Consider the following 13,281-nt stretch of genomic DNA (forward strand, 5'->3'; position numbering starts at 1 on the left):
ATATAACTTTTCAGTTGTGCCATCATTCCATACTTGATGATCATGGATGTTAAATTATCCCCATTGAGTTGATCTGACAAATGAATTCCTCACAAGTGAAGATATATAAGACAATTACACTGAATGGAAAAGCCAGTGAGATCTCCAGAGCTGATTCATATACAGCATGCATTGAGTAGCAAATTGCAGCCCACAACCAAGTACTCTTTCATGCTGTTGGTTCCCTGGAATGGAGATCAGCCATCAGCAGAACTCTTGAACCACCTCAAAGAGAGTATCCCACATGACTCCCAGTCATGCATGGGAGCCAGAAGTCATCATACTCTCTAACTGTTTGGCTGTCATAGCAGAGAGATTCCATTTTTCTTCCCCAATAGTGTATCTTCAGTTTCAGAACATTTTCAGTCACATTCCCATATGCCAAACACTGTGTTATTAAGCTTTACATTTATCTGTAGCTCTTCCAACATGCAGTTTATGAAATATTCTCTCATGTATTGATGTTACTCTTCTAGATAGTACTGTACCTTTACATGATTTTTGGCAACAACAGTTCAAATACCAAATACAAGCTCCCAATTGTGAGAACACTATTTTATTTCTGTTCATTATTAATAACATTTTGGTCACTTCTCTGCAGATGATTAATACCAATACCAAACAATGTCTGTGTGCTATTAGTTACTTGGGTCAATTTCAGTAATTTTTATGCTATGTTGTTTACTAGTGATGTGTAGTGATTTTGTTAACTGCTGCAAGTCTCAGCTTAGAGCTGATATTAAGGAAGTCATAAACTTAATTACTTAATTTTGTTTGTGCCAGATCTCAGATTTTGTTGCATATATAGAAGAACAGGCATCACATAAGAAGACTGACCACATTCTTGTCACAATGGGAGGAGATTTCCATTACCAAGAAGCTGCAGCTTGGTTTGTCAACTTGGACAAATTAATAAAGTAAGTGGTAGCTGCATGGTAGAATACACATACTAGTGTTAAATAAAATCTAATTGATTAATGCAGTAGAGTTCACTGAAACAGAGATTAAAAAAGTGTTGAATTTCAAGAGTTCATAATAAGCAGAAAAAGTTTACAATATGCAAACGAGAGGTGCAGATGGTGTAATGATGGAAATATTACTTAATAATTTGGGTGAAGAGACACAACATGGACAACAGGGGCAGGAATTAACAGTTTGGAATCTGGGAGGGGGTAAATAGAAATGCTTTCCCAGTTCCTAGAATTCCTCCGTCTCCATGTGCTACACGAATGCTGCCAAAGAGTGAGTATCACAAGGGTTGTATGCAGCATGTCTGGGATCTTGTCTGACTAACACCAAATTCATCACCTGAGGTCTGGCCAATAGTCACTATCACTGTCAGCTTCTGCAACTGGCATTACGTGTCATAGTGATGTCTTATATTATATGCAGAAGGAGGAACTTGGCTTTACCATCTCTCTTATAAGCAAGATAGAAACCTATACTAAGAGAAATAGCCTCACAGTGAGCAGTATTCTTATGAAGTTCTCACTAACAAATAGAAAAATCAAACAATGTAGCCTCAATTAGAGATGAATAACCATCACTACTGAGGGGGTAATGTGTATCAAATGTCTGAAGGGTTAAAAAACTGTTCTAAAACCAAATAGATCACACTTTACTAGTAATATCTCATGACATGAATGATTATTTTATCAATAAGGAAATTTCACTTTACAGAACTGTAAAATTACTAGACAGAATGACTGGTGAATACTTTTCTTCTGGACACTAAATTCCAAGAATTACAAATAATCACTGTTAAATGTAGCAATAAAAACCTATATCTGTCCTTTGAAAAGGTTACTACCTTCATCAAGGAAGAATGATGATAAGGTAGGGAAAGGTTGGAAAAAAGGGGCAGGCCACTAATATTTTAGGTTGACAGAAACCTATCTGTTGCCTGACACCTTTTTTTGCTGTCTATTTGAAAGGCACCTCATTTATTTCCTGTAGCTGTTGTTGTGTGTATCTATGATCTCATTGGTCTCCAGTTTTGTGGGATCTTATAAGGCAGCCACAGTAGTCTTAAATATACACATATACTGAAGGAGAAGCTGCAATATTAAGGTCCTTAAAACAATTTCAATCAATAAGATTCTTTTCTCTCTTTTTAAAAATGATCCAAATGGCTTTACTTTGTGGTGTGAATATCTTTTCTATCTCTGTGATAGAATTTCCATTTCTGTGAGTTTTTATTACATATAGCCTACAATTTGAAATGCTCATGATGGACAGTGCACAAGGGTTTTTCACTGGCATACTGCACCAGTTGTTTCATCATAAATATTAACCGAGTGAGGTGGCGCAGTGATTAGCACACTGGACTCACATTCGGGAGGACGATGGTTCAATCCCATGTCCAGCCATCCTGATTTAGGTTTTCCATGATTTCCCTAAATTGCTCCAGGCAAATGACAGGATGGTTCCTTCAAAGGGTGATTATCTTCCCCATCCTTCCCTTATCCGATGAGACCGATGACCTCGCTGTCGGGTCTGCTCCCCCAAAACAACACAACCCCATAAATGTTACTGCGCTTAACCACTGGGAAACATTTTAATCTGTTGTTTCCATTTTAGTTCCATGTCCAGTTGCCTACTGAAATTTAGAACATATTCTGTTTGAAGCCTATAAGCTACTGAGGCACAACACATCACGTTGCTTACATTACTGTTAATGTTTGCCAATTTTCAGAGGAGTTGTGTAAATATAGAGTAAAAAGTAGCAATTAAGCAGCAAAGACAAATCTAGTAGTTACCTAACATATGTCTGAGGAAGTAATATGTTTTTTCCAAAGTATTTCTTCCCTGAAAATTCTGCTATGCTTCTGTTGGTAGAAATAGATTGTATTTGCAGGAATACTTTCACATGTAAATGATTAAACACAGTAACTAAACTTGATTATTACTGATGCTGGAAGACCATGTCTCAGTAACAAAACACCAATGTAAATAAACTGATGATGAACATCTGTGGAGAAATACATTTATGATTTGATAATATGTTCACCAGGTACGTGAATGATTTGCAAGCAGATGGAGGTAGACTAAATGCATTGTACTCAACACCATCATGTTACTTGAAAGCTGTTAATGAGGCAAATATAACATGGGAACTAAAAGAAGATGATTTCTTTCCTTATGCCAGTGACTCTCATGAGTACTGGACAGGATATTTCACTTCTAGAGCCACTAGCAAATATTTTGAAAGACGAGGAAATAACTTCCTCCAGGTAAGTAAAAATGTAGATTGGAAGGAAAATTTTAAAATGTATTTCAAAGTTTCAAAATATCCCACAATCTTGAGAAATAAATACCTCACAATGCAAACAAAATTACTGCAGGTCTGCAAACAACTATACGCCTTGGCAGATGTTGAAGACACCTACAGTGAAGATTTAGACAATTTACGAGAAACCATGGGAGTCCTTCAGCATCATGATGCCATCACGGGGACAGCAAAACAGAATGTGGCCGATGACTATAATCGCATGCTTTATGATGGATTTCAGGGTTGCGGAAATATTGTTGACAGGGCACTGAAGTAGGTAACACTTCTATTAGAATGTCTTCACTCTTGGGAGAACAAATATGTAAAAAATTACATTATGGTGAAAACAGAACAGTTTATACTTTTATTATGATAGTAAACAAGAAATGGAAATATTTTTGGCAAATAAATAATATGCTATTTCCATTTACAGAAAGATCTCTTCAGGTGGCAATTCCACACTTTCATTCTCATCATGCCTCCTGAGCAACATAAGTCAGTGCGAAATATCTGAGACCTCTGAGAATTTTGTGGTGACTGTGTATAATCCTTTAAGCCAAGTATCATCCTACTATGTCAGGCTTCCTGTGCAAAATGGAACATATGCTGTGGAAGATGCTGACGGTAAGTAACTAAGTGTTGCATTACCATTATTATTATTATTATTATTATTATTAGTAGTAGTAGTAGTAGTAGTAGTAGTTGTTGTTGTTGTTGTCATTGTTGTACATAGAATTTTAGTCATTCCTCAATGGCAAATATTTACTGCAGTATTTACTTCTTTCACTCCATTACTCCCTCTCATTACTGCTACATACTGTTACTCATTGCAGCAGTACGCACCTTACATGGAAATAATCTTGTTACTTATCTTTAGTAACTTCAAGAGCAATGTCAGCCACCAATGTTCTGGATAAGACTCAGACATCAGTTTATTTGATTATTAAAATATAAACTGTCATATATTTCCTGAATATTTTACTTAAAATTCGTAGGATAGGGGAAAACAAAATATTAGTCATAAATTGTAGTCAATATTTCAAACAAATGGTCACTTCAATATCAACTGAATGGTATAGAGAATTCTCATCTAAATGGCTCCCTCCTGTATGGGGTCTTTAGTAAAACATTCAAACTGTACCAAAGATGGAGTGCTAGAGAGTAAGTTATGAATGCAAGAGACAGCAGATTGAGAATACCATTGCAAGTTTTTTCCTTTTTTTCCTTCTTTGAAGTTTAAAGCTAGTCCATTTATGGAAAACCAGTTAAAATTTTTCACAAAATCCTGCATTCACTATCTCCAGTGTTGATCCTTCCCTGCTCAGTTGACAACAATAGTTTTATCACAGGAAAAGAAAGAAGTCAACTACTTGGCCCAAATAAAATGAATGATCATTGACATGGAGCAAGAAGAAGATTATTCCAATGATAAAGTCATGAGGATTGCGGATTGCCAGTTGTAATTTCTGCTTCTGCAGAAGTTCTGGTGTCCTCCTTTGAATTACTTTAACAGCCTAGTGTAAAATTACAAAACACACTCTTAAATGAGAACTAAATCATTCATGTACTGAACCATGTGTTCATTAAAATGTAACCTCTCCAAAAAATTAACTTGAAATAAAGGGAGAATTGTACAGGTGCATGAATGATGTTGATATGGATTCCACTGGATTCAGACTCATTGATTTAGAGCTTCTGTGTCAGGCTATAAAGTTTTCATGTTTAGGTGTTAGCTGTAAACATACAGAATGCATGATTGTTGTTGAAGAAAGAAGAGCAGGAACAGCTTGTGATTTTAAATTAATTTCTAATTCATGTGACTATGAATTTTCATTTTCCTCCTCCAAAACAACTGACACTGGTACCAATAACAGCAATTTTAGGTTAGCATATACTCTGAGATGCCTTGGACACGGCAGGGAAGGTGGTAATTTATTGTGTGGCTTTCTGAACATGCCTCCACCTTATGCAAGGTTTGAAAAAATAAATAAAGAAATGTCTGATGCTGTAAGCTATACTGCCAAAGCAGTGGAAATAAACCAAAAAGAAATAGATCCTGGGGTAGATATACATGACAGTGAATTTCCTATAAATGTTACTGACCTGTGCGTGTCTGTACATGGGAACTGCCTCAAAAGGGATCACATACCTCTGTATGGAGTTGCATCTGTTATTGGTATTGGATCAGGTAAAGGTTTAGATGTAGAAATAATGTCTAAGTCCTGCCACCAGTGTGCAACACGGAAAATGTCCAACAATGAAGACAGTGAGAAACTGTAGCAAGAAAAGCATGCTGTTGCATGCCCTAAAAATTATAGTGGCTCAAGTGGGGACATGGAGGCTGCTGCAGTTGCGAGGATGTTCTCCAGATCCGAGGACCAGTATGGTGTTAGATATACTAAATATCTTAGTGACGGGGACTCCTCTTCGTTCAAAGCTGTAACAGATAAAACTCTGTACAATACAATAACACAAAAGTTGGAATGTGTTGGCACATCCAAAAGAGGCTTGGTGGTAGGCTTCGTTGCTTGCTGAAAGAGAAGAAAGGTGAAGTACTTGAGGATGGAAAATCACTAGGACGAAAAGGCAGGCTCACTCTGAAAGAAATTGATTCATGTCAGTTATTTTATGGGAGAGCTATCAGAAAAAACACACATTATATAAAGGCAGTGAGGCTGTGTGGGCAATTTTTTTCCACAAACTATCCAATGAACCAAACACCAATGCACAATTTGTGTCTGAAAGACGATTTGTGTTCAACAACAGAAATGAGACACATTCACATAAACACTCATTACCGGAACCTGGTATGAATGCAAAAGCCCACATTCAGGTTTCTTGCAAACCCTGATTTATTGAGGAAGTGTCTTCATGGAAAGACACAAAATGCAGATGAAGGTCTCAATAATTTAATTTGAATTAGATGCTCAAAAATGACATTCTGTGGACTTGAAGTACTCAAAATAGGTGTCTGTGATGCAATTTTATGTTACAATAATGGACATAATGGCAGAACTGAAGTGCTGAAGACAGTTGGTATAGATCCTGGTGTGTTTACAACAAAAGCATTTTACACCATCGACAAGAGCAGGGTCAAGAAAGCTGACAGATTAGTGTCTTAGTTGCAAATACAGGCCAGGCAGATTCAAAGAGGAGAGAAGAGAAAGCTGGAGGATGAGGAGTATCAGTATGGAAGATTTTAAAATGGAGGTAAGCTTATTAGATGTATAAGTATGGGAATAAAATATTTTTAACCTCATTTTCTGTTTTACACTTTTTGCATTATTAGAAACATTTTCTCAAAAAGTATATGCACCAATGCTATGAAATTTTCAGCAACTGATTTGCAATGTGTTGCTGTCTCACTGGAACTAAAAAATATGAGATCCTGCAATTATATTCTGATTTTTAGATGATTATACACTATGTGATCAAAAGTATCCAGCAACCTGGCTGAAAATGACTTACAAGTCCGTGGTGCCCTCCATCAATAACGCTGGAATTCAATATGATGTTGGCCCACCCTTTGCCTTGATGACAGCTTCCACTCTCACAGACATTCATTCAGTCAGGTGCTGAAAGGTTTCTTCAGGAATGGCAGACCATTCTTTATGGACTGCTGAACTGAGGAGAGGCATCAATGTCAGTTAGTGAGGCCTGGCATGAAGTCGGAGTGCCAAAACATCCCAAAGGTGTTCTATAGGATTCAAGTCAGGACTCTGTGCAGGACAGCCCATTACAGGGATGTTATTGTTGTGTAACCACTCAGCTATAGGCCGTGCATTATGAAAAGGTGCTCGATTGTGTTGAAAGATGCAATCACCCTCCCTGAATTGTTCTTCAGCAGAGGGAAGTAAGAAGGTGCTTAAAACATTGATGTAGTCCTCTGCTGTGAAAGTGCCACGCAAAACAACAAGGGGTGCAAGCTCCTCCCATGAAAACACGACCACAATATAACACCACTGCCTCTGAATTTTACTGTTGGCACTATACAAGCTGGCAAATGACATTCACTGGGCATTTTCCATATCCACAGCCTGACATCGGATTGCCACATTGTGTACCATGATTCATAACTCCACACAATGTTTTTCCCACTGTTCAGTCATCCAATGTTTACGCTCCTTACACCAAGCAAGGCGTTGTTTGGCATTTACCTGCATGATATGTGGCTTATGAGCATCTGCTCAACCATGAAATCCAAGTTTTATCACCTCCTGTCTAACTGTCATAGTACTTGTAGTAGATCCTGATGCAGTTTGGAATTCCTGTGTGATGGTCTGGATAGATGTCTGCCTATTGCACATTATGACTTTCTTCAACCGTCAGCAGTCTCTATCAGTTAACAGATGAGGTCGGCCTGTAGGCTTTTGTGCTGTATGTGTCCCTTCACTTTTTCCACTTCAGTATCACATTGGAAACAGTGGATCTAGGGATGTTTAGGAGTGTGGAACTCTCACATACAGATGTACGACACAAGTTACATCCAATCACCTGAACATGTTCCAAGTCTGTGAGTTCAGCTGTTTGCCCCATGTCGCTCTCTCACAATTTCTAATGCCTACTGAGGTCACTGATAAGAAGTACCTGGCAGTAGGTGGCAGCACAATGCACCTAATATAAAAAAACGTATGTTTCTGGGGGTGTCTGGATACTTTTGATTACATAGTGTATATAGAAAAAAAGCTAATTTTGGACATGCAAAATTAAAAACTCTGTTAATGATACAATTTGTACCATAAATTAATAACTGTAGTTCAGTGATCTTATAACTTTCTCAGAACACTACAATAAAATTTTCAGATTAATTGCATTATTGGAATCTGAGTAACAGGTTTTTATTAAAAAGACAATAAAAAATTAAATTTTTTAATTTCTGGCAAAATATTAATCCTGAATATTTTATATTTTTCTGTTAAAACACAGCTCTTTTGCTTTACACATACAAAATTTTAGATTTGTACATTAATAAATATGGCTGTAATGATTTTTAAAATACATGTTTACTTTTTCCGTTACATCCCCCCTTAACAGTAGCTGAGAAACACAAGCTATCGCACATTTTTTGAGCTGTTTAAGAGCTGTCAATTTGTGCAGTGTGAATGAACACTGAAACAGTGGGGAGCTAGACAGGACAGTGGTAAGATGCTGGATCAAATGAATTGGTACAGTTTCAATTAGATTATTTAACAATAAGATCAAACATCAAAAACAACAAGAAGTTTTATCTCTCTTAATGTTCCAGGCAGCCAGTTTAGAAAATCAGTTTATACCCTATTAACTTTCCTGCCCTGGTAAAGACTCAGAATAATGAAACAAAAATAATGAAATATGAAAAACAGTTGCCACCATAAAAGGCAACAGAATAAATTAACAGTAATTAGTTAAGTGCTTTCACAGTGACCAATGGGTTTAAATAAAATTTTAGAACAGCTGCAATTAGTAGCTCATTTTAGTCAGCAACCAAGGTGAGTAAAATTTTAAAAAATAACATTTGGCATCTAACACCATCAGCAGTCAGATCAAATTACTAAAAAAGAGAACCTCAGAATGTAACTATATGCCTCAGGTGGCCAACTACATTTCAGATGAGTTACCAAATCTTAGAAAGCAGCTCCTGAACAGAAATCTTTTGGAAACAAGGACGTCCACAGGGCTATCTTTTAAGATTTTAAATTTCACACTATGTCAAAGCCTATAAACAGGAAAAGATAGCCAGAAACATAAACATACACCAGATTTATTTTATAAGTTTACTAGCTTAGAGCCTGCTGCTTCCCTCATGTTTGTGTAGTAACTACATCAAAAATAATTATAAACATATATTTTTGTTGCCGTTATGGTTTTCAGTCCTGAGACTGGTCTGATACAGCTCTCCATGCTACTCTACCCTGTGCAAGCTTCTTCATCTCCCAGTACCTACTGCAACCTACATTCTTCTGAATCTGCTTAGTGTATTCATCTCTTGGTCTCCCTCTATGATTTTTACCCTCCACACTGCCCTCCAATACTAAATTGGTGATCCCTTGATGCCTCAGAACATGTCCTACCAACTGATCCCTTCTTTTAGTCAAGTTGTGCCACAAACTCCTCTTCTCGCAATTCTATTCAATATCTCCTCATTGGTTATGTGATCTACACATCTAATCTTCAGCATTCTTCTGTAGCATCACATTTTGAAAGCTTCGATTCTCTTCTTGTCCAAAATATTGTTCACTTCCATACATGGCTACACTCCATACAAATACTTTCAGAAACAACTTCCTGACACTTAAATCAATACTCGATGTTAACAAATTTCTCTTCTTCAGAAACACTTTACTTGCCATTGCCAGTTTACATTTTATATCCTCTCTACTTCGACCATCATCAGTTATTTTGCTCCCCAAATAGCAAGACTCATTTACTACTTTAAGTGTCTCATTTCCTAATCTAATTCCCTCAGCATCATCCAAGCTAACTCAACTACATTACATTATCCTCATTTTGCTTTTTTTGATGTTCATCTTATATCCTCCTTTCAAGACACTGTCCATTGCTTTCAACTGCTCTTCCAGGTCCTTTGTTGTCTCTGACAGAATTACAATGTCATTGGCGAACCTCAAAGTTTTTATTTCTTCTCCATGGATTTTAATACCTACTCAGAATTTTTCTTTTGTTTCCTTAACTGCTTGCTCAATATACAGATTGAATAACATGGGGGATAGGCTACAACCCCATCTCACTCCCTTCCCAATCACTGCTTCCCTTTCGTGTCCCTCGACTCATATAACTGCCATCTGGTTTCTGTACAAATTGTAAATAGCCTTTCGCTCCCTGTATTTTACCCCTGCCGCCTTCAGAATTTGAAAGACACTGTTCCAGTCAATATTGGCAAAAGCTTTCTCTAAGTCTACAAATGCTAGAAACGTAGGTTTGCCTTTCCTTAATCTAGCTTCTAAGATAAGTCGTAGGGTCAGTATTGCCTCACGTGTTCCAACATTTCTAGGGAATCCAAACTGATCTTCCTTGAGGTCGGCTTCTACCAGTTTTTCCATTTGTCTGTAAAGAATTCGCGTTAGTATTTTGCAGCTGTGACTTATTAAACTGATAGTTGGGTAATTTCACATCTGTCAACACCTGCTTTCTTTGGGAGTGGATTTATTATATTCTTCTTGAAGTCTGATGGAATTTCGCCTGTCTCATACATCTTGCTCACCGGATGATAGGGTTTTGTCAGGACTGGCTCTCCCAAGGTTGTCAGTAGTTCTAATGGAATGTTGTCTACTTCCGGGGCCTTGTTTCGACTTAGGTCTTTCAGTGCTCTGTCAGACTCTTCACGCAGTATCATATCTCCCATTTCATCTTCATCTACATCCTCTTCCATTTCCATAATATTGTCCTCAAGAACATTGCCCCTGTATGACCCTCGATATACTCCTACCACCTTTCTGCTTTCCCTTCTTTGCTTAGAACTGGGTTTCCATCTGAGCTCTTGATATTCATGCAAGTGCTTCTCTTTTCTCCAAAGGTCTCTTTAATTTTCCTGTAGGCAGTATCTATCTTACCCCTCATGAGATAAGCCTCTACATCCTTACATTTGTCCTCTAGCCATCCCTGCTTAACTATTTTGCACTTCCTGCCGATCTCATTTTTGAGACGTTTGTATTCCTTTTTGCCTGCTTCACTTACTGGACTTTTGTATGTTCTCCTTTCATCATTTAAATTCAGTATCTCTTCTGTTACCCAAGGATTTCTACTAGCCCTCGTCTTTTTACCTACTTGATCCTCTGCTGCCTTCACTACTTCATCCCTCAAAGCTACCCATTCTTCTTCTACTGTATTTCTTCCCCCCATTCCTGTCAATTGTTCCCTTATGCTCTCCCTGAAACTCTGTACAAACTCTGGTTGAGTCAGTTTATCCAGGTCCCATCTCCTTAAATTCCCACCTTTTGGCAGTTTCTTCAGTTTTAATCTACAGTTCATAACCAATAGATTGTGGTCAGAGTCCACATATGCCCCTGGAAATGTCCTACAATTTAAAATCTGGTTCCTAAATCTCTGTCTTACCATTATATCTGAAACCTAGTATCTCCAGGTTCTTCCATGTGTACAACTTTCTTTCACGATTCTTGAACCAAGTGTTAGCTATGATTAAGTTGTGCTCTGTGCAAAATTCTACCAGGCGGCTTCCTCTTTCATTTCTTAGCCCCAATCCATATTCACCTACTGTGTTTCCTTCTCTTCCTTTTCCTACTGTCGCATTCCAGTCACCCATGACTATTAAATTTTCGTCTCCCTTCACTACCTGGATAATTTCTTTTATCTCATCATACATTTCTTCATCATCTGCAGAGCTTGTACTACTGTAGTAGGTGTGGGCTTCATGTCTGTCTTGGCCACAATAATGTGTTCACTATGCTGTTTGTAGTAGCTTGCCCACACTCCTATTTTTTTATTCATTATTAAACCTACTCTTGCATTACCCCTATTTGATTTTGTATTTATAACCCTGTATTCACCTGACCAAAAGTCTTGTTCCACCTGCCACAGAACTTCACTAATTCCCACTATATCTAAATTTAACCTATCCATTTCCCTTTTTAAATTCTCTAACCTACCTGCCCGATTAAGGGATCTGACATTCCACACTCCAATCCATAGAACGCCAGTTTTCTTTCTCCTCATAACGACATCCTCTTGAGTAGTCCCCACCCGGAGATCCGAATGGGGAACTATTTTACCTCTGGAATATTTTACCCAAGATGACGCCGTCATCATTTAATCATACAGTAAAGCTGCATGCCCTCAGGAAAAATGACAGCTGTAATTACTCCTTGCTTTCAGTCGTTCACAGTACCACAACAGCAAGGCCGTTTTGGTTAGTGCTACAAGGTCAGATCAGTCAATCATCCAGACTGTTGCCCCTACAACTACTGAAAAGGCTGCTGCCCCTCTTCAGGAACCACACGTTTGTATGGCCTCTCAACAGATACCCCTCCATTGTGGTTGCACCTATGGTACGGCTATCTGTATCATTGAGGCACGCAAGCCTCCCCACCAACGGCAAGGTCCATGGTTCATGAGGGCGGAAAAACAGATATTAGGCCTTCTGAAAAATTAATGTATTAATGAGCTGTTTCTTTTTCTATGCATGCTGACAAAGTCAATTTGTTGGGATGAATGTTAAATAGCTTTCTCTAAATTAATTCACAAATTGCAACATCATCTAAATCTTTCACACTAATTAAATCTTCTGAAGTGTGGTCTTTTCTGAGTGCGCTTCTGACCAAAAACTGATTCTGGTAGCTGGAGTTTAAGGTTTTAGTTAATCGTGCTTTTTGCATTCTCTCAGTGACATTTCCAGAGAAACTTTCATCCCTAATACATATTTCTTTATATCTAACCAATTTTTAAGGAATTAGTTTTTTTAACATGTCAAAATATTTTCTTCCCCTATTTCATCCCCTTGGGGATTGAATTTCCAGAAACACTGAGTGGGGTGGTGCAGTGGTTGGCACACTGGACTCGCATTTGGGAGGACAATGATTCAAGTCTGCATCTGGCCATCCTGATTCAGGTTTTCTATGATTTCCCTCAATCACTTCAGGCAAATGCCGGGATGGTTCCTTTGACACAACCGATTTGCTTTATCATCCTTCCATAATCTGAGATGGGGTCCATCTTTAATGACCTTGTTACTGATGGGACATTAATCATTAATCCCCTCCTCCTCCTCCTCCTCCTCCTCCTCCTCCTCTTCCTCCTCCTCCAAAAACAGTGAAACATGTATTTTTTAATTCATAACAGAGATGCCAAATACAAATTTTCATAAATTTCTGATTTGAGAAGCCTTTATAATGAATAATTTCATAAAATTTTTCATCTCCTATTTTACTCCCTTAAGGTGATGAATTTCCAAAAACACTAAAAGATATATTTTTTTTTATTCCTAAGCTAGATGTCAAATACAAATTTTCAAACTGCTTTAG

The 13,281-nt window shown here is 37.8% G+C and overlaps 1 protein-coding gene across 1 annotated transcript in view; it reads left to right on the forward strand.

Annotated features, from left to right (window-relative positions):
• Positions 1–13,281, forward strand: part of LOC126167284 (lysosomal alpha-mannosidase-like) — a 101,221-nt gene that overhangs the window by 41,288 nt on the left and 46,652 nt on the right. Inside the window, exons 7-10 of the mRNA XM_049920465.1 lie at positions 823–956; positions 3,053–3,272; positions 3,384–3,583; positions 3,744–3,934. Coding sequence (XP_049776422.1) covers positions 823–956; positions 3,053–3,272; positions 3,384–3,583; positions 3,744–3,934 — 745 coding nt within the window. The remainder of the gene's footprint in view (positions 1–822; positions 957–3,052; positions 3,273–3,383; positions 3,584–3,743; positions 3,935–13,281) is intronic.

This window comes from Schistocerca cancellata, chromosome 1 (assembly GCF_023864275.1).
Source record: "Schistocerca cancellata isolate TAMUIC-IGC-003103 chromosome 1, iqSchCanc2.1, whole genome shotgun sequence".
Lineage (NCBI taxonomy): Eukaryota > Metazoa > Arthropoda > Insecta > Orthoptera > Acrididae > Schistocerca > Schistocerca cancellata.